Here is a 20,673-nt window from a genome sequence, read left to right as displayed (position 1 = left end):
GGTTTTCCTCTTCCCTTGAAAGGTCCCTGGTCCAAAGTGGATCTTCCTTGCGTTCCTTTTACAAGTGTTAGAGCACTTAGGGATGGAATCCTGACAGACTCAGGTAAGGGAAATCAATCAGCTCAGGAGGTGGCATTTGTAACATCTTTTTCAGCAGAATTAAACTGTGTGCCAAGGACTGGAGCCTTGCAGGGCTGTAACAGTGAGCTAAAACAGTGTTTTATGTTTTAAATGTGATTCTGCCTGACACAGAGGGTGTTGTGCTGCTAATTCACTGTTTCTTTTCTTTTTTTTTACCTTTTCATTTTGTTTTGTTTCAATTTCTGTCCAGTCATGGCAGTTTGCTCAGTTAGGAGAACAGTTCCATGGTGGCTCATGAATTAAACATGAGTGAACACATCTTAATTCCTTATTTCAAATTTATGGCTGCTGTCCTTTGAGAGTTCTGATTTCCCCCTCCTCTACATTTGTCTCCTTCTTTTCTTAATTACCTCACACCTGCCTCGCCAAGCTCTTCATTCCCTGCACTCTGGCATTGCACACTCTGCAGGGCTGCGGTGGGGTTGTCTGTCAGCAGCCATTTGGTGTCATGACAGATATCGATTGTTTATTCCTTACTTGAAAACATTTAATTAAATCTGACTGCATAATTAGCACGTTAGCAGCCACACATGCCAGGGCAGCAAATGTGACTTGCAGAGCTCCCCAGGCTGCAGCCCTTGGTGAGGAAGGTGGTGAGGCAGAGTCTGTGGGGTGTTCTGGGATCCTCAGGTGTTCTGGGTTCCAGATGAATCTCTGCATTCTGTGTTGTCCTTGTGGTTACCTTTATTCTTTAAAGAGCTGAACCTACACAGAACCTTAATACACAGAACCTTAACTCCTGATTCTGATGAGGTTCCCTGAGAAACTGAGGGCAAGCTCTGTTTTATCAATACTCAAGAAGTCCAGCACTAAATGCATTTACCTGTTGTACCTATGGCCAACCCCTTCAGCAGGGGTTAAAGAGAGGAGTTGTAAGCTGTATGACATAATCAACGTGTATTTGAACCCTTCTCCACTGTTATCTACCCTAATTTAGACAATACATTTGCCTTTCAGCAGTGTGTTGTTAATCTTAACAGGAAAACATTTAGGTCAAAAGGGATCTGATGTTCAGCTGGTTCACTCTGTGTGCATCTTACATATTGGTACTTGTTGAAATATTTCTGGGTTTTAATGCCCATCTGCATTTAAAGAACATAGGAGATTGACAGTATTTTGCCACAGAGATATGGACTGTTTCTGGCACAGTAATACAAGAGCAAGGTTACTTGACAGAGAGCGTGAAATGGTTGTCTGAGGGTCCTTAGAAAAGCAGTTTCTTTGCACCTAGAAGGGAAGCTGCCTTTGTTCCTGCAGGGCTGGTGACTAGCAGCCCTGGGGCTGTTGGTCATCGGGCTCTCCTGACATGATACATTATATTTTCTTTTGCAAATGTAATGGAGAAAAAAATTATTTTGTATCTAAACATGCAGCTACCCTGTAAATGTTCTTTGCACGGAATAATGCTTGTCCGTAACTCAGCACTGAAGCTGTGCTAACTGTCCCTTTGAGTCTGTAAGCAGACTTGGCCTAACTCACCTTTTCTTTTATTAGTGACAGAGTGCCGAGGGGTCTTGGACAATAATCAGCGATTTTCTTCATTACCAACGTACCTACCTGTGAGCTACCGGCTCTTCAACGCCGAGACATCTTTCTTCCTCAAAGAAGCCAACCAGGACTTCATGAGGAACTCCAGTTTGCAGTCCAGGGTGGAGTCCTTCTTCCCCTACAAAGCCAAGAGGCCGCCCGTGTTAAACGCCAGCTACGGCCCCTTCTCGGTGGAGCAAGCGGTGCCCCAGGACCTCCTGCTGACTTCCAGCTCTTTTGGATCCGCCAACAAGTTCACGTACAACTGGAAGCTGCAGGCCTACATCCTGAGCAGCAAGATCTACCTGAGCAAGCCGCGGGTGCAGGTGCTGTTCTACATCGTGGGCAGGGACTGGGACGAGTACAGCCCCGCGGAGCGGCTGCCCTGCCTGCGCGTGTTCGCCTTCCGCGAGACGCGCGAGGTGCGCGGCAGCTGCCGCCTGCGCGGGGACCTGGGGCTCTGCGTGGCACAGCTGGAGCTGCTGCCCAGCTGGTTCAGCCCCCCCACGGTGCTCACGGGCCGCAAGAAGCCGGCGGAGCAGCTGGAGGGGAGCCCCGTGGAGCTTTACTACACGGTGCAGCCCGGGGACGAGAAGGGCGAGTGCACGGCCGAGGATCTCCGCAAGGGCAACGCCATCCGGCCCGGGAAGGATGGTGGTGTGGACGAGAGCATGTCCCACCTGCAGAGGATTGGCTCTGTCAGCCTCTACCGCGGCCAGGAGGCCTCCCAGCTCACGGAGCTGCGGCTGGACAGCAACGTGGTGGTGTGGCTGCCCTCCAAGCCCGTCAAACAGGGCGAGGTTGTCAATGTTTATGTGACAATTGCCAACAATTCCACCGTGGATCAGTTCATCCTCAGGTAAGGAGGTTGGCCGGGCGTGGTTCTGGCACACAAAGATGTTGGGGACGTGGGATGGATCTCAGCTGATTTGAAGCTGATCCCAATGAAGGTTGCTCCTAGTCACTGAAATACCTTATTTTCCTCTTTGCATGCTGTGAGGAGGATTGAAAGCCCCTGTCACGGGCAGGTTTTCAGCGTGTCTGCAGTGCCGTTTATCACAGGCCCACGGTGTGCAGCAAGGTACAAGAGTGCTGCTTTAGCAGGGCTGTTTCCGTGCTGTGACAGACAGCCAGGCATCAGAAAACTTCTCTGCTTTATGGCGCTTTTAAAATCAGGTTTTTATTACGCAAGCATGGAGTTTGAATGCAGAAAAACTTCAATTACTTTCTTTTCTGTAAGTGCTCTGGCAGAGCTTGCCTCTCCCACACACAGAGTGGTTTTGTTAGGAGAGCTCTGTAGGGAGGGTTTAACTATCCACTTGCAGTTAAGCAGTGTTTGTCTTTGGCAGCACATTTTTCCTTTAAATAAAGCCCAAGGTGTTTGATATTGCTGCTGCCTGCAAGGGACTGTTAGAAGTCAGTGCCATTATTTTGGACAGGAGTGGGAACACAGGAGCTGCCTTACTGGGTCAGATCGCTTCCCTTTTATTTTCATTTTTAGCCATTTCCCTACCGATCAGATGAAAATCCTTTGAGGATGACAAAGACTGGGAAACTTGTTAATCACTGAAAAATTTGATGTATCTTTTTTTAACTTGTTACCAGGCTTTAAATTCAGTGGAAATTTCCACGGTGATAAGCAACAATTACTCTCTAAAGCCTCAGGGAATCAGTTTCCCAAAAGATTCTGCACATGAAAGAATTTATTTCTAAGGCTTATATGAATTAGATTAATACATAGTTGACAACCACCGAGGAGAATAGCCTTTAGAACAGGAAGTGTCGCTTGGCAGATAAAAGGCTTTTATTTGAAAAAGGGGGATTTTAGTCATCCCAGAAGCGTTGTGGTGTTTGCAGCTTTGGTTAAATTGGCGAGATAATCTCCCAGACACCTGTTTACTCAGTGAAACCTCTGTGCTAGAAGTATTTTCTGATGTTGTTACTTCCCTTCTATTGAAAATCCCTTTACACAAAGTAGTATAAACAGAATACTTTTGCACATAACAAACATAGCTGTGGTGAAAGAAGAAATGCAGAGGCAGTGAGCTGGGTGTTTGTTGGGTGAATGGGAGTGGGGATCACTCTCTGTAGGTCCTTGTCACTCTATTTTCCTGAAAAGCCAGTTGAAGAGCAACAAGCTTGTTGAAATCTGGGGCTGTGTTTCTTTGCTCAGAAATGAGTCTGGCTGAGAGGTGCAGGAGACAGGGATGGCAATGTGGGATGTTGGTAGCTGCCTGTGTGACTTGCTGTTATGGACAGAGAGGATTTGCTTTAGTTTTGGGAACATTTATCTGGAGTGCACAGTCTGACCCAGGTTGGTTCTGGGGCTGGAAAAGGATTGTTCTGTCTGACTGAACTGTGAGGAGAACTTGCTGACACTTTGTACAGAGTTCAGAGTTACACACTAAGGCAGTACAGAATGTAAAAATATGAAAGCTCAAACTGAAGGCATCAGCAGAGGGCTGGTGAAAGGCTGGCAAAGAATGGAGCTTCCCTTTCTCTGGTGGGAATCTGATGTCTTCAGTGCAACTTTGAGGTGTGGAAGGGGTGGAGTGTGAGCAGGAGCCCACGGAGTGTCTGTGTCTGGAGACAGAGAGCAGAGCAGCCAGGGAATAGCAGTGCATATGCTGGGGCTGCCTGGGGGCCCCCTTAACCTTCTCCATGGCCATTTGCCTGCCTGGAGAGAGCTGTGTGCTCTCCTCCTCCTGGGCTCCCAGCAGAGCAAGCCCTACATCCTGTGACATGCACTCACATTTAATAATCCTAAAGAAAAACACACCACACATTATCCCCAGGCACAGTGGGCTTGTTTATTTTCTGCTCCTTGTATATTATTCATTGAGGTATTGCAACATGCAGAGCTGAAGGAAACAGCATGTGATCATCGCTTGGGGGGTGGGAAATAATAGCTACAAATCTTCTCTGGCAAGAGGGAAGCAGACTGGTCTCAATGACCTCATAGCCACAAATCATGGCGAGTGAAAGCGTGGTCTTAAATTGTGTCTTCATTCAGCATCCTGGTACTGTATCTGTTAATTTATCAGTGTCCTTAAATTGTCTTAATTCAGAATCCTGGTACTGTACTTGTGAATTTATCCATGTCCTTAAATTGTGTCTTTATCAGAATCCTGGTACTGTATATGTGAATTTATCTATGTTCTTAAATTGTGTTCATTCAACATCCTGGTGCTGTATCTGTGCATTTATCAGCCCAGGAGCACCAGTAAAGTCAGGAGGATGGCTGGTGTGGCAGGGGGTGAGGTGCACTGCTGTTTGCTCTGGAGCTGGAAATACTTCTCCGGGTGCTCACCAGGACAGGATCCTGCCAGCTGTTCCTCATGCCAGGTTGTGCCACGTTTTTGGAGCTCCAAATACTTCTCCAGGTACTGACCACAGAGGGATCCTGCCAGCTGTTTCTCATGCCAGGTTGTGCCACGTTTGGCTGGGCAGAGCTGTGCACAGCACAGGGCCGAGCAGAAGGGTGGCAGTGCTGAGTGCTGTCTGTCCCTGGGCAGCAGGTCAGCTCTGAGCCACTCTGCCAGGTGCTGAACCAGCAGATAACCTGATTTACAGGAGCTGCTGAGCGGGAGAAGTGAAGAGAAAGGGGATGAAGTTGTTACATCCTGATTAGAGAACAGAGGTGTAACACAGGAGTGGCTTTTCCTTCCCTTCAGGCTTCTTAGCAGAGATTTTGCAGTGCAGCTCCTGCACCTGGAGGGATGGCGGGTGTAATCAGTGTCCAGCAAACAAATCAACCCAACACAATGGATAATTAGGAGCAATAATAAATCTACAAATTGGATAAGGATAAATGCAGTGAGGAAAGCTATTAAACCCATGAGCTGGGACAGCTTGTACTGCCTAATGAGTATTGACAGTGGGGCTGTGTTGGGTGGTGCTGGCAGTAGCTGAAGGACCTGGAGGAGGATGCAGTGAAGAGCAGCAGCAGAGCTAGAGAAGGTTGTTATGGTCATAACATCTGTGTAAGTGCTTTGGAATCTCAATATACAAAGCCAGTTTGGAGGAACTGGTCATGAAAAAGGGACATCTTCAACACTAACTCTGCCTGTTCTGCATGAAAGAGGCTCCCTAGGGAATAAACCTCTCCCAGGAGCTTGGCACTGCCCTCAGCTGCACCAAAATAACCAAAAATAGTAACGTTTTCAAGCAGTTACTGTTTGCTTTTAGACAGTGACATTTTCATCTTACCATATGATGAAATAACATTTACTACCCTGAGTTCTGTACTTAATTGTTGGTTCATTAGTTCTTGACACTGCAGTGTGGTGGCATCATCGCAAACACAAGTGGCATCATAATGAGGAACTGAAGATATCAAAACTTGCAAACCTAAACCAGAGCTGGAATCACTCTGAGTTTTGTGTTAACCCAGAATTTGGGATGCATTCTCCCAGGGATCTATTTTCCATGGTAAATGGAATGCAGTTTTTCAGCTCTGAGGTGAAGGGTGTTTTCTTTTACACTGGTTCATATTTAAAACCAGCAGAGCTTGGAGTGAAATGAAGAGAGACAGAAGAGTTTGGTGGGATGCTCTTCTGGGTGTACGTGTCCATCTCCAAATGGCAGGAATTGCAACAAAGCATTTTACATGTCCTGTGCAGCTTCGCATTGCTTAAATATTTAAGAGTCATTTCATTGCACAAAAGCATTTCAGGTGGCATCTGAAGGGAGAGGAGCTTGAATCTCATTATTTCAGGGTATATTTTAATTGGAAAATTGAGTTGCTTTATGGCATTGATAGGGCCCCTAAAGCCAGGTGCTAGTCCAGAGCTGCTCTGCAAAAATGCCCAGAGATCTGAATTATGACTTGAGGGATTTTATATATTTTGTTGACAGAGGTTTATATACTTCACTGTCTGGTGTTCAGCCTTGTGGAACTTTAAGTCTTACTGATTATTTTTGTTTGTTTTATTTTCCCTTCTCTAGAATGATTAGTAACAATTCAGCTACACATCCACAGTGGAGCAGTTATTGAAAGAGGAGTACACTGGGGGATTATGGCTTTAGCAAGGGCTGGGGTACAGCAGCACCTTGCAGAGCTTTGTTGAGACTTCTCCCCAGTAGATTCATAGCAGTGGTGCCATCAGCTTGGATGTTCTGCTCCAGTAAGCAATGGGGGCAGTCTGCTGGAGCACTCCTAATTACCATTTACTGGAGAAGTGACACACTAAAGGGGGAATATTTCCCAGTGTAGCTTTAAAAAGCATTCGTGATGTAAAAAATACTTCTTCAAAGAAGGGAACGTGTTAATGCTATTTTGAGAGAGTGGCATGTGCTCCAGTTTAATTTCATTAGCCCTTAGCAGGCACTTTTCAGGGACATTGGTGTCACACCAGAGGCAGCTGGGTCCTCCAAACTAATGACTCGTTCTCAGAACTGCTAAGCTGGGGAGGAGGATGTCCTTTAAACATCTGAGAAAGGTGCTTCTCACCAGAGCAAGGGGAGCAGGGAAGGGCTCACTGTGGCAGCAGCAGTCTGGTTTAATAAAGTTTTAAAAAGAACTAATTATTAACTTGAAATTGAAGCTACCTAGGAAAGAGGAAACAGGCACTCCCGCCTGACTCTTTAAATGCCTCTAAAAAACTGTGGTGCCTGAGAAACCTTTTGAACAATTCTCCAACGAAATGTACTCATTACCTCTGAGAATAACCTATGGATTTATTGTTGGAAGGCTGATTCTGCATTCCGTGCTTTGGAAATTTGCTGATTGACCAGGTTGGTGAAGCACAGCTTTGCAGCCAGGAGGAGACTCCAGAACCTGCTGAGATCAGGGGCTGGGCAGGGAAGCTCAGTGCTGCTGAAATCCATGGAGAGCCCAGGTTAGAGCCTCCCTTCTGAGAGCATCCCCTGAACACCTCGGTCAGCTCCTGTACGGTGAATTCTGTCACACAGAGTGTGCAAGAATTACCTAAACTGGGTGAGCAGCACTTGCAGAATGTTCTTGGTCTTGTGGAAGCAGGTGTTCCCAAAGCTGTGGGTTCTCCGGGCCAGCTCCAGGGCTATCTCCATGGAACTGTAAACAAACCTGAACTACATCTCAATATTTGAGTATAAATGTATATATACACTGCTATGTATAAATACATATACACCATGTATTACTATATATAAATACATGCAACTATATATAAATAAATACATATATAAACATAGTGTATATATATACACCATATATAAATATATATAGTGAATATATATGTATATTTATAAATATATTCTCTGAGCTAGGTCTCAGCCTATCTCCATGGAACTGTAAACAAACCTGAACTATATATAGACATTTATATATAAATATATATATATTTATATGTAAATATAAATAGTTATGTATAGTTATAGTGTATATATATAGCTAGTATATACATATAGTAGTGTATATATGTAGCTATGTATATATATACACATATATATATGTATATATAACTGTACATATATATAAAATATATATAACTGTACATAACTAAATGTATATAACTATACATAACTATATAAATAAATACAAATATAAACATAGTATATATAGCGTATTTATATGTGTGTATATATGTATGCATATACATATATTGTGTGTGTATATTTAGGCATATACATATATTGTGTGTATATATATACACACGTATACATATTTAGATACACACATATACATATATATAAACACACATATATACATATATATACATATATATACATATATATATATATATATATATATATATATATATATATATATATATATATATATATATACACACCCACGCACACAATATAAAATGGATTTCGACTTTTGCATGTCAGACTTGTGTGTTTGAAAACTTTTCCCAATGTGTTGATCGGGGAAGTGGAGGAAATGGATGGGGGCAGTTGTGGGGATTGGCCGTGACTGGGAGAGCAGGAAATCCGAGTTCCTGGCTCCAGTTTCTGCCCCACTCCTGGTGCTGGAGCCAGGGCTGCCTTCCCTGCTGGCAGAAGGCGTTGGGGTGCAGGAATTCACGCTGAGGTGTGCTGATAAACCCCCTGGTGTGCCATGCTGCCCTGGCCGTCCCTCCAGCTGTGCCACCGCTGGCTGCCCCGGTGCTGCTGATGTTCCTGAGCATAGCCTGCAGCCCCCTGCCCAGCTCTGGGAGCCCCGCGGGGCTGCCTGCAGTGGGACGGGGCACCGCTGCTAATTCCTGTTCGGACTGTTAGCGCTCGTGTGACTCGAGTTACAAGCGTTAATGAAATCCTTGCTTCCCTGCCTAATTAGTGACAATGGTGGCTCGTTAGGAGATCACACGGCGTAAACCCCAATCCTCCCGAGCCAGCAGAGAGGAGGGAAATCCCGCTCTGCCGGGAGTTCCATTGAACCAAGAGGATGTTTCGTGGCCGTCTGCTGTGTTTCTGTGATCTGCTGCATTAGGGGATCCCCCGGGAATCCTCAGTGTCATTATCTGACAAGCTGCTGGGTTCCAGGGCCGCTGGAAGCAGGGAAGTGTGTGAGCCTCTGGGTCTGAATGGAAATGAGCATCCCTGAGAAAAAGCGAGGCTTTGAAACCTCCGTGCATCTGTTCGGGATGCCCAAGCAGGAGTGACTGCTGGAGCCACACTGGGGGGACACCAGCAGCTCCAGCTCAGAACTTGCAGGGAGGAGGATCTGGGGTGCAAGGATGAATGGGGGGTAAGCCAAGAGTGCCAGCAGAACTGTAAAATCTGATGGGTTTGTTGTTTTATTGGTGCTTGTGGAGCTTATTATTTAAGACAGAAAGTGTCAGATTGATTGAAGTTCCTGTTCTGGCAGAATGCTGCTCCTCACTCACCATAGCACAGGCACAAAGAAATCACACTGTTGATATGTTCTTGTGGCACTTCACAGTTAAAACTCCCACAAAAGGCACCAGGAGCTTGGGAAGAGCTGCTCCGCACTTGAGTTAATTTCTACAGAATGCTGACCTTTCCTGTAAATTACAGAATGTTTGACTCCAAGTTTTGCCACCATTTCCTCTGGGACCCCGTTGGGTGTGTTTCCTTGAAATCCCACCCTGCCCAGGTGTGCTGTCCCTTGAGGGAGGTGTGTGCTGTTGTGTTTAGTATTCTCTGGAAAAGAAAGTTGCATTTCTACAGACTTTAAATACACAGAAGAGCTGATTAATTCATAGCTGAGATGAGACTGGGTTAAAAGGAAATTCAGCATGTTTTTTGTTTGTTTGCCGGGTTCCTGGTGTGTTACAAAGTGTGTGTATTAGCAAAGCTGCCAGGGGGTTAATTTGCACTAACAGCCTAATCATCTCCAGTGACACCGTGTTAGGTTTTCATATTGCTGCTGAGATCAGCAAGGCTGAGAGAGGAGGGCTTGAGAAACAGCCTGGGTCTTGGGAGAGAAGAAAATTGGGGGGAAGCACTTCAGACATAGCCCTCTGCATTTTCAGCTGTCAGGCTGCTTAAAAGAATCTCTTTTTCATCCAAGCTCTGGCTCTCAGATGTAACCCTTCGTTTCCAAAATGCCACCAGAGCGAGCTTTGTCCAAGACAGACAGGCTCATTAAGGGGAAGATGTGGCACTTTCCCAAACGCAGAGCTTGCTTCCTCAACCTCCCTGGTTAGTTGTTAACCAGAACACTTAAATAGTTGTGGGTCATGAATCACAGCTTGGTTTTGCAGATAAAAGTGTGTCTGACGGATCAGACAATAAAGTCCTGCTTCATCTTTCATTCACCCCAGGCGTGCTGGGGAAGAGTTCAGCCTACAGGTGATCACTGAGACAAAAATGTTGCTGACCACCCTCAGGGGTTCCTTATTTGGCATACTGGACATGTGTGGATCCTGTTTTCAGGAAACTGAATTTTCCTATGGGTTGCATGGCTGCTTGCTCAGGGCTGTGAGCTTGGCTGCAGCTTTTAAGAAATGAGGTGCTGTGATGGTAATTGCTGGAGTCACTGAGTCACTCCTGTGCCTGCTCTCTGCAGGTCCTACGGATACCACCAGTAGCAACCAAAATATTTTTCTGCTTGAGGTTATGTCTAGCTTAGAAAAAGCTGTGATTGCATTGAGAATTCTTCCTGTGGAAAGGAAGCAGCAGCCCTCAGCAGGAGCCTGTCACTTAGGAACAGGCCCAAATTTAATCCTGTGGAAAGTAATGAGGATATTCACAGGCTTTAGGCTACTTTTTATTCCTCTGGATTCCTGACATCCATGACAGGCCACATTAGCAGCAGCCTCTGATTTTCCCTTCTATGGCAGCCTGATTACAGTTTTCCAGTAGAAAGGAATGACAAAACCATTTTTTTGGTACCTACTTAGTCACTGTTGGTTGTGTGATGATGACTGTGGACAATGTACCCTTGTATCATTGGGGTTTGAGACAGAAGATGATAAAAGGCTGGTTTTAAAGCTGTGCTTCATTTGTGAAGAGAACAGAGCTGGCCTGAGCAGAGGCTCAGGGCAAACACAAGAAAGAGCAGGCAGCGTGTCACAAGCCAGCTGTGGGGACAGGGGTGTCACAGCCCTGCAGGTGACATCCCAGCAGTGTTCAAGGAGGTGGCTTTGGGTCCTTGGGACAGGACTTTGGTTTGTGGGAGAGTCGTGCTGTCCTCAGGATCCATGAGAGTGGTAAATTCCAGGTGGAAGGAGCCTCCCCAGTGCCTTTCCTTTTAGTGCCCAAACCCCCTGCTCAGAGCCCTGTCCAGCCAGGATACTGCAGGTGACAATGCAGCCTGGGCACAGCACGTGAGGATGATGTGTAACCTCCCTCCTCCAGACTCAAGGGTACTGCTGGAGAATTTTTCTCTTATCTCTCTGAGACAATGCTACTGTAATTTGTACTGGGCAGAAATATTGAGAGGGCTGAATGAAGATTTTATCAGCTGCTTGTAGATAGTGACAGCTGGTTAATGTTAATATCTTCTGAAAGATCTTTAAAGAAATCTTGAATAGTTGTGCAGAAATTAATATGCCTCATCCCTCTTTGTGTTGCTGAAGTGGGGCTGTGCTGTCATCTCCAGCCTGCATTCTTTAATTTTCATAGCAAGGGCTGATGGGCCCTCTGTCCATTGCTATGGTAACTGCTGCTTTATTTCTTACTCAAAGAAAACATTGACATAAACCCCACCACTACGTGTCCTTTTTATTCCCTGTGCACACCTAATGGATGCCAGGGCTGTGCAAATGTGCCATGATTGTGCTGGATGGAGAGCAGTAACCTGCAGGGCTCCTGCCCTGGTGTGTAACTGCTGTCACCTTTCAGCACACAATGAATTTTATGTCAGCTCTGCTTTTATTCCTGCCCATGTTTAATGAGATTTCAGACACTTCGGGGTGGGAACAGTCCCTGGCTGGGTGTTGGGACGTGCTGTGGGGGAATGGGCTCTAACAGCAGATGAGGCATGTGAACTTTGCTTTTGCTCTTAAACAGCTCCATTTTGAAGCGGAATTGATCCCATGAACTTCTGGCAGCCGCTCAAAATCCCTCCCAACCTTTTTGTGAGCACTAATGAAGGGAGTAGAGGTTCTTTCCCTGTGTCAGTACTTCTGTTTTGTTGCCTTAAAACCCCCAAATGTCTCATGAAAAGCTCTACAAAACTGCAGGAGCCTAAGTCCCCTCCACAAGGTTCTGCTACCCAGATTGCTGTTCCTCACATCCTCTGGGAGTGATGCAGAATAAAGTGTTCCCAGTTCCTCCCAGCATGGGCAGCTTGCTTTGAGAACCATACCCCTGCTAGGGACAGGCTCTTCTTGAAAGGAAAAATTCTCCTGGAAAAAGTCTTTCTGCAAGTGTTTTCTCGGGTTTTCCCTGCTCCCTATCACAATTATCTGATAAGTGTGGCAATTATCTTTTCATCTTAGAGTAAAAAACAAATTAAAAAGAAATAATTAAAAAATCTAATAATTATCTACAAGAAGAGGCTTGCATGTTCTGTGTTACATTCTGCATGGTTTTAGATGGAACCTCATTAAACATCTTTACACCCTCTTGGGTTCATCTCTGTTAACTCTTCAGGGGTTTCCCAGGAGGAAATGACTCTGTGCCACCTTGCACTAAAACCCAGCAGAGCTTGTTCTGGCAGAGCATTTTGCTGGGGTGCTGGCGCTGAAGATGCTGTGCCTGGAGAGCAGTGTTTGCAGGGCTGAGCCCCAGCTGTGCACGAGGTTTTCCTGCAGAGCTCAGTGCCCTGTGTGCAGCGCTCTAAATCAGGGCTGCGCTTTGTGAACAGCCTCACTCTGCAGAGGGCAGTGTGCGGTGAGAATTGCTGCAAGGGTCTGAGCGCTCCCCTGCTTGAGAGGGTGATGCTTTTGTGCCTCTCAGGGTTATTCTGATCCCACAGTTTGCTGTGGTTTAAACAGAACTGATCCTGCTTTGGGGGCACTCCTGTTCCATGCCAATAAAGCAGGGCAGGAGGTGTCATTTTGGGGATGTCATTTTGGGATGTCCTGCACCGTGCAGGAGATGTGTTAGGTAAGAGCCTCTCTCTTTTCTCATCCCTTAACAGCTCTGTTCTCATCTCCCTAAATGAGGGTGAGTCATGGCCAGATCTCAGCTGGATGCAAGAGCAATTCCTGCAATGGGAAAGGGCTGAGAACTCCTTGTTCTGGGAGCTGTGCTTGTTCAGAGGCAGTGATTGTCCTGTTGTGTGTGTAATTATATCTGCCTCCCTGTATTATCCACTGCTGCTCGTTCCTGTTGGTGTTCTTATCTAAGTACTGCCTGTTCAGAGAGGAAATTTAACAGCAAAAGCAGGTGAAACGTCCACGTGTCCTCCTCTGCACAAAAAACATCTAAAAGGATAAGGAATTTTGCTTTGATAATTATTTAAATGCTGCTTAATGGGCCTCCTAGTCTAGTTAGATTTGATTGTGATTTGCCTTTTCACCAAATACTCAACTGATCCAGCAACATGAAAGAAAAGGGGAAAAGGACACGTGGATTGTGGTAATTGAGTTTTTCCAAATGTAAGAAAATCAGTCGGTTCTATTGAAATTCACAGTTGCCAGTCTGAAGCGTACTTAAGTGTTTGTTTAGTGGATAACTGGTTTTACCTTCTATTTGTCTTCTCCAGAAACACAAAAAGGATAGAAAAATAAGAAACACAGAATGAGTTTAACTCAATCTGAGCATGTTCTTAGAGGCTGAAAAAAAAAAAAAAAAAAGACCAGCTATTCTCTGTGTTATATTAGAGCTTCGTTATTTAGAGCAGAAAGAGCCATGAGTGGGAATTCATTTCAGATGGGTATTTTGGAGAAAATTGGAATCTGGATTGATTTTCATAGGAAAGTCTTAAAATCTGGCCATTTAAGCTTTTTACCATCTTCCTAGTGTGTTTGTAAGACTTAAAGCACCTTTAGAGAAAAGTTTCTTGTAAGATTCCAAATGAGTGGTGCTGATCTGGTGGGTAAAGCTGATTGTGCTTAATAGTCAGTATTTTTTTTTTCCAATTTTCATTTCAATTAAGTTTTTTATTCTGATACAGGTACATTTATGTAAGTGAGGAAGTTGGTTGTACTAGAACTTGAGATTTCTACCTTTCCCTAAGTGTGTGGTTTAGTGTCCAAAATCCAGTGCATCCTTTTGCAAAGCCAAGTGGACTGTTGTTTTCTTGTTTGAGTTGGCTCTTCTTGCTTCATCTGGAGCTGTGCCAAAAACATGAATATTCATGACAATGTTAAACAAGATTTTTATTGAAAACAAAAAATGGATCTGAAGCTTTCATTTGTCATTCTGAACTCAGCTAGTGAAAGCCCTGTGAACAGGCACATTTATCAGGGAGCTTTTCCTGGTGTTTTCTGGGGTTTTTTGCTTATTGAGTGAAAATTTGTTAGAGACCAAGAGTCTCTCACTGGGCAGCGAGCCTGCTGTTAGGGTATTTCTATGTACAATATGAATATAATAGAGATGAAATATATAAATTAAATTATATTATTTCATGTGTTGTATCAAGTAGGAAATGCTTTGACAAGTGCTGAGCCTCAGGGAAGGTGCTGCAAGCAGAGGGCAGATCTAGCAGAGCTAACAAAAGGCAGTGCTCCCTTTTTCCAGGGCTGCTGGTGCTGTTCCCATCTCCAGCCTTTCCTTGGGATGGCATTCTCCAAGCTCAGAGCTGATTCTGAGTCCCTGTGCAGGGGCTGAATCAGAGAGATGGCTATTTCCCATGGATGGATGGATAAAGTGAGAAGATGAGCAATCAGAGGTTTCTCTTGCAGCCTCTGGCCTGTACAAGAAGTTAAATAGGTTTAGCTTTTAGATGACACATGGAACTGATTTGAAAGGTCCCCCCTCCTTTATTTTGCAAGGTGAAATTCTCATGAGAGTTGTGTGTTTCACCCTGCAGAGCAGACTGGCTAGGATAGTTTCCTTTTGTGTATGTTATCCAGAACAGCATCCAGAGATTACTAGGAGTTATTTATATTCTCTTACCTTTATATTCAATCCTGCTGACCAGTCCAGTGTGGTGCTTTGACAGCATGTTGCCCAGTGTGTTAGGTTGGGTGGTGTTCATTTCTAAACTAACAGGAATGTTGTAAAAGTTGTGTAAACTGCAGTGAAACAAGGGGTTTTTTTCAGCTATCTTAAACAATTCTCCTCTGAGCTAGAGGAGGAAGGCAAGAGCTATTTCCACACAAATTGCTCTGGGGTAAAAAGGGCATCAATGAGTGCAAGAAGGGAGAACATAGAAGGGCAGGAGATCACAGCAGCAGCTCCCTAGCGAATCCTGATTTCCTCCACCCTGAGGTATCTGGTACATTTTATATGTGGTATATTATCCAGGTATATCATGAGGTATCTGGTATATTTTATATGTGGTATATTATCCAGGTATATCATGAGGTATCTGGTATATTATCCCCTCCCCTGAGGTGTCTGGTACATTTTACATGTGGTATATTATCCAGATATATAGTGAGGTATCTGGTATATTATCCCCTCCCCTGAGGTATCTGGTATATTTTACATGTGGTATATTATCCAGGTATATCATGAGGTATCTGGTACATTATCCCCTCCCCTGAGGTGTCTGGCCCCTGGGTTATTTTCCCCAGCTGCAGTGATGGCAGGGCAGTACCCAGAGTTTGCCTGCAGACCATTGCACAGGATGGGGTATCCCTGGAGAAGCTGTGCCCAAGGAAAGAGGACTCTGAAGGTTTGGAAACCAGGGGGGCTCTCAGGGTAGAGCTGTGGGAAAGAATTGCTGTAACAACAAACTATTTGCTCTTAAAGAGGGGAAAGTATGTGACACCATCAAAGGGGGACGGGGATTCAAAGGGAAACACATGTCTGAAACATACGGGTCAAGTTTATTTGAAAGGAAAATTTGTTTGCTTTTGATTCTTTATAACATTTCCCATAGAGACTAGCAAATATAGCTGCCACATTTTTGGCAAAGGGTGTCTTATCCTAAACCTGAAACACTTAAATGCACATACTTATATAAATATGGTCTCTATTAGTTTCAGCTGTGGGACTTTAATTCTTGCCTTTTGTAGTTTTTGTTTTTTTTTTTGTTTTCCTCTGTTGGCTGTATTTGAAGCTTTAAAGGGGCTTGGTAATGAAAAAATGTTGTTACTGCTTTTTTAGAAAGAGAAAGAAGGACAAGGGGATGAAGAGAAATCTTTGTCAGGGGTTCTGGTGTCTGAGCAAAGGTGAGCAGGAGTGGGACACTGGTGATGTAAAATCTTTCTGTGGGGTGCCTGAAACCATCCAAGGTTTGTAGTTATTGCAAGTGTTATTAAAACTGGTTGGCTCTTACAGAAAACATGTGGGTAGCCATAACTCAGGAATCCTCTCTGGCTATGCTTTCCAAAAGATATCCATTAGCAGAGCTGAAATTTGAAGCAGGAATAGGCTGAAGTCAAATCAGCCCCTAATCACTGAACCCTTCTGGTCCCAGAGCCTTCCCTGGGCTGGAATAAAGCACTTTTTGATTTTCCTTTTTTCCCCAAATGGTGCTTCCAATCCACCACCACTCTCTTTGATTCAGTTCACTTTGTTTATTTTTAAATAAACATATGGCACGCTCATCAGCCAGGCAAAGAGCTCTCATTGATGTCAGTGGGAGCTTCACCACCCTCAGGATGGGAATGGGGATCAATAGGGAGCTCCTGAGAGCTGGCCAGGCTTGTGTTCCACCGACACAGGGGGGCTGAAAAGCAAACAATGCAGCGAGACCTAATCAAGTGAAGTGCATTTAAAGCACCCACGGGGACCGTCCCCAAGGGCTTGCAGCCAGCAGGATCGATGGAAACCTCTCAGAGCCTTGGTGCAGGAGGTGCCTCCCAGCTGCAGGGTCTGTTCTGTTACCCTGTGCTTGCTGAAAGGAGGGTTTGTGTGCCACCACACAGATGGGTGTGCCAGGGGGGTTAGCACTCCAGGTGTGTGTGCCCAGGTCTGGTACCTGTTCGTCACAGAGTCCCTTTGGTCACAGAGTCACAGACTGGGCTGGAAGGAGCTGGAGAGCTCACCCAGCTCCAGCCCCTGGGGCAGGGGCACCTTCCCCTGTCCCTGCTGCTCTCACATGCTGCCCAACACCTGGGATTAGGGCAGGGACACCTTCCCCTGTCCCTGCTGCTCTCACATGCTGCCCAGCACTGGGATTAGGGCAGGGACACCTTCCCCTGTCCCTGCTGCTCTCACATGCTGTCCAACACCTGGGATTAGGGCAGGGACACCTTCCCCTGTCCCTGCTGCTCTCACATGCTGTCCAGCACTGGGATTAGGGCAGGGACACCTTCCCCTGTCCCTGCTGCTCTCAGCACTGGGATTAGGGCAGGGACACCTTCCCCTGCCCCTGCTGCTCTCACATGCTGCCCAGCACTGGGATTAGGACAGGGACACCTTCCCCTGTCCCTGCTGCTCTCACATGCTGCCCAACACCTGGGATTAGGGCAGGGACACCTTCCCCTGTCCCTGCTGCTCTCACATGCTGCCCAGCACTGGGATTAGGGCAGGGACACCTTCCCCTGTCCCTGCTGCTCTCAGCACTGGGATTAGGGCAGGGACACCTTCCCCTGCCCCTGCTGCTCTCACATGCTGCCCAGCACCTGGGACCAGCTCTAGGCTGGGATTAGGTTTTATGGGTCAAAGCTCTTGCCTTCCCCTCCATGCAGATGCTGCTCTTGCCTTTTCGTGCACGTTCCAACACTGCTAACAGCTGAAACAAGAGACAGCAGTGACAAATTCGGGGACAATTGCCAGGCTTTGTTTGGCTTTGTTTCCTTTCTGTCTGCAGCCCAAAAACCAGGGAGGGAGAGGAGGGGCAGGGGATTTGGCTGTGGGCCAGTTTGCTGAGGGGTTTGCAGAGAGGAGGCATCTGCCCTGAGGATGGATGGCTGCAGGATTCTGAGCAGGAGGTGCCAGGGCAGCTCTCAGGACACTGACTGCCCTGCCCCAGGTGATGAACTGCCTGAATTTTCCTTCTCATTCCTCACAGTGCCTGGAGTCAGTTATCAAATGACTCTTCATCAGTCTAAACCAGGTGTGGGGCTGCGCTGTGTGTCCTGAAGTCTAATTTTGTTATTTTTACAGGGCTGTATCTGTGATTTTGGGTGACTGATAAGGCAGTAAATATGCACAGATTGTGTTTTACACACATTGAGATAAAAATCTCTTCCACTGCTGGGCTTCTTTACCCAGAAGGAATATGTTCTTGAAATATTTCTTCACAGCCAAACTCAAGCTGAAAGGTTCATCTGCCACAGAGGCAATCTGTTTGGAACTTGGTGGGTGCTGGACTTGGTTCTACAAACCTGGAAGTATCCTGAGTCACAAATGGCTCAGGTATTCCTGTGCTAGAGATTTTCATTACACTGAATAATAGAATCAGTTTTCCTCCTAGGAGTGAATCCACTCTTTGGGTTGCTTACAGTTGGGTCTCATCTTCATTCACTTCAGATACATCTTGATGTCAGAACAATCATAAAATTTTGTGTTGTCAGTGTTGGGTTTGGCCTTAGAGCTGAGGATGGATTTAAAAATATTCATTCCTGCTAACACAGGGATATTAAGATATTCTGAGCTACCTCCAGGAGTGATGATAAAGAGAGTGAAACATTCTAATGAGCCTTTTCTAGCAGTCTGACTTCTCTCCAGACATACCTAGCTTTTGCTTGGGAAATACAATCTCCATAATAATTTAAAATCTGTCAGACTCCCTTCCCAGTCTTGTTCTGAGTGTGTTACACAGTAAACCTGAAGGATGATCTTTTTTAAGGACAGCCCAGGATAAAAATAGTATCTTCCTCACAGAAATGGGTGAAAGAGTTTTCACAGACCCTGCCAACAGTCTTCCTGGCTCAGAGCATTTCTATTTATCCTGCTCTTCTGAAAGCACTGAATTCACTTTCAAGTTTGAAAGCATTAAAAAAAAAGAATAAATTGGAGATCCAGATTTGATGGTGCACTTGAAAGATCCAGCAGGCGTTAAAGTTCCATCTCATATTTGAGTTGTTCTCAGCATCAAGCACCGAGGTGCCAAATTCTGGGAGGCTGGCAGTGCTCCCGCGTGCCTAGCAAAGCAATCCCATCATAATTAATGTGGGGAGCCTGTTTGGGTAGGAAAATATTTATGGGATCTGCAGAGCCCACTGAATGAACCGGAGTAAGGGAGCTCTGCCAAGTTGGGCTGTGCAGATTAAGGACATATGGCTGCTGCTGGCACTGTGCTTTGAGGGCTGGCTCCTGCCTTGTGTCCCTGCCATCCCTCCTGCTCCCAGGTGCCACTCCCAGGTGCCACTCCTGTGTCCCAGGTGCCCCCACAGGTGCCAGGAGGGAGCAGCAGGAGCTGCTGCAGCCCCTCCCCATTATCCCCAGCCGGGTCTCTGTACAAATCACCAACAGGACAGGACTGCTGGGCACGTGCCTTGAGCTGTTTCATTTTCCAGCATCACTCTCATTCCATGGGTATGACAATGGGAAGATGCCACCAGCTCACATCCCAGGCAGCAGACACAGAACTTAATGTTACAACTTACTTTCAGAGTTTTTTGACCAATCACACAAAGCAAAAGCACATTGACAGTATTTATATCTGTATAGTATATATCCTATATTGACAGTAGTTCTATCCAACCACCATAAGCACACACACCTTTGGTTAAACAATGCTTGCTTATTTCAAATACAATACCTGCTTGTGAGCCTTAAACACAATGCACAGAGCTCCATTATTAAGCTGCAACCTTCCTAATATCTCACTAGATAAACTTTTCTGTAGTTTAGGGAGTTATTCTAGACAAGTGTTAATGCACAGACCATTGTTCTCATTGTCCTTACTTTTCTACATCTTACATAATTTTTCTGCAGACCTATCTCATGGCTGCTGCTTAGCTCCAATCCCAGTTCTGCTGTTTCAGGCCTGCCTTTTGCAGCTTTCCCAAGCCCCTCTGAATTCATGGGTTCCCACACCCGTGAGCTCAGGGTGTGCTCTGGGCTCAGGTGAGCAGCTGCAGCTCTAACAAAAAGTGACACTGAGCTGTGTCAGTACCTCCCTGTCTCCTCTCTCTCTATTATATAAGCTCCTCACACAAATAGTTTGGAGTGTCTCGTTATCCCGATTTCTTGTAGAAGTTCTGCAGCCAAACCCATGCACAAATCTGCTCTAAATGGGGAATAATCCTGCTAGAATCACCAGGAAAGAGAACAGAATTTAACCCAGTAGATCCAGATTAAATAAATCCTGCTGGACAATTAAAACTTCAATTTTTGTGTTGATTACTTCAATGTTTTACTTTTAAAAATCTGTCTTTTGGGGAAGTAATACTGTAGAGTGCCTGCATTATTTATTTTTGTTCTCATGCAGAAAAGCTGGGTTAAAGGCTGCCCAAAATTACAAATGATTGTTTATTTTTAAAAACGGTGTTTACCTCACTGGAAAGACACTGGCATTTGGGAATGGGAAATGATGGGAGATGTAAACAGAAACATCCTTCATTGTCAGGGCAGCCTCAGCACAGAGGCACGTTCAGTCAGCACTGGCTCCTTCTCATTAAGTGGTGTCACTTAATTACAGCTCCAGGTGAAACAAAA

General features: G+C 45.5%; 1 protein-coding gene across 1 annotated transcript in view; it reads left to right on the top strand.

The window, feature by feature from the left end:
• The first annotated feature begins 1,748 nt into the window (after window positions 1-1,748).
• TMEM132C (transmembrane protein 132C) overlaps window positions 1,749-20,673 on the top strand; it is a 112,346-nt gene continuing 93,421 nt past the window's right edge. The window contains exon 1 of the mRNA XM_059485228.1: window positions 1,749-2,527. Coding sequence (XP_059341211.1) covers window positions 1,764-2,527 — 764 coding nt within the window. The 5' untranslated portion in view covers window positions 1,749-1,763. The remainder of the gene's footprint in view (window positions 2,528-20,673) is intronic.

This window comes from Ammospiza nelsoni, chromosome 18 (assembly GCF_027579445.1).
Source record: "Ammospiza nelsoni isolate bAmmNel1 chromosome 18, bAmmNel1.pri, whole genome shotgun sequence".
In the NCBI taxonomy this organism is placed as follows: Eukaryota; Metazoa; Chordata; class Aves; order Passeriformes; family Passerellidae; genus Ammospiza; species Ammospiza nelsoni.
Note: the sequence above shows the minus strand (reverse complement) of the source record. Positions and strands in the feature narration are given on the sequence as shown.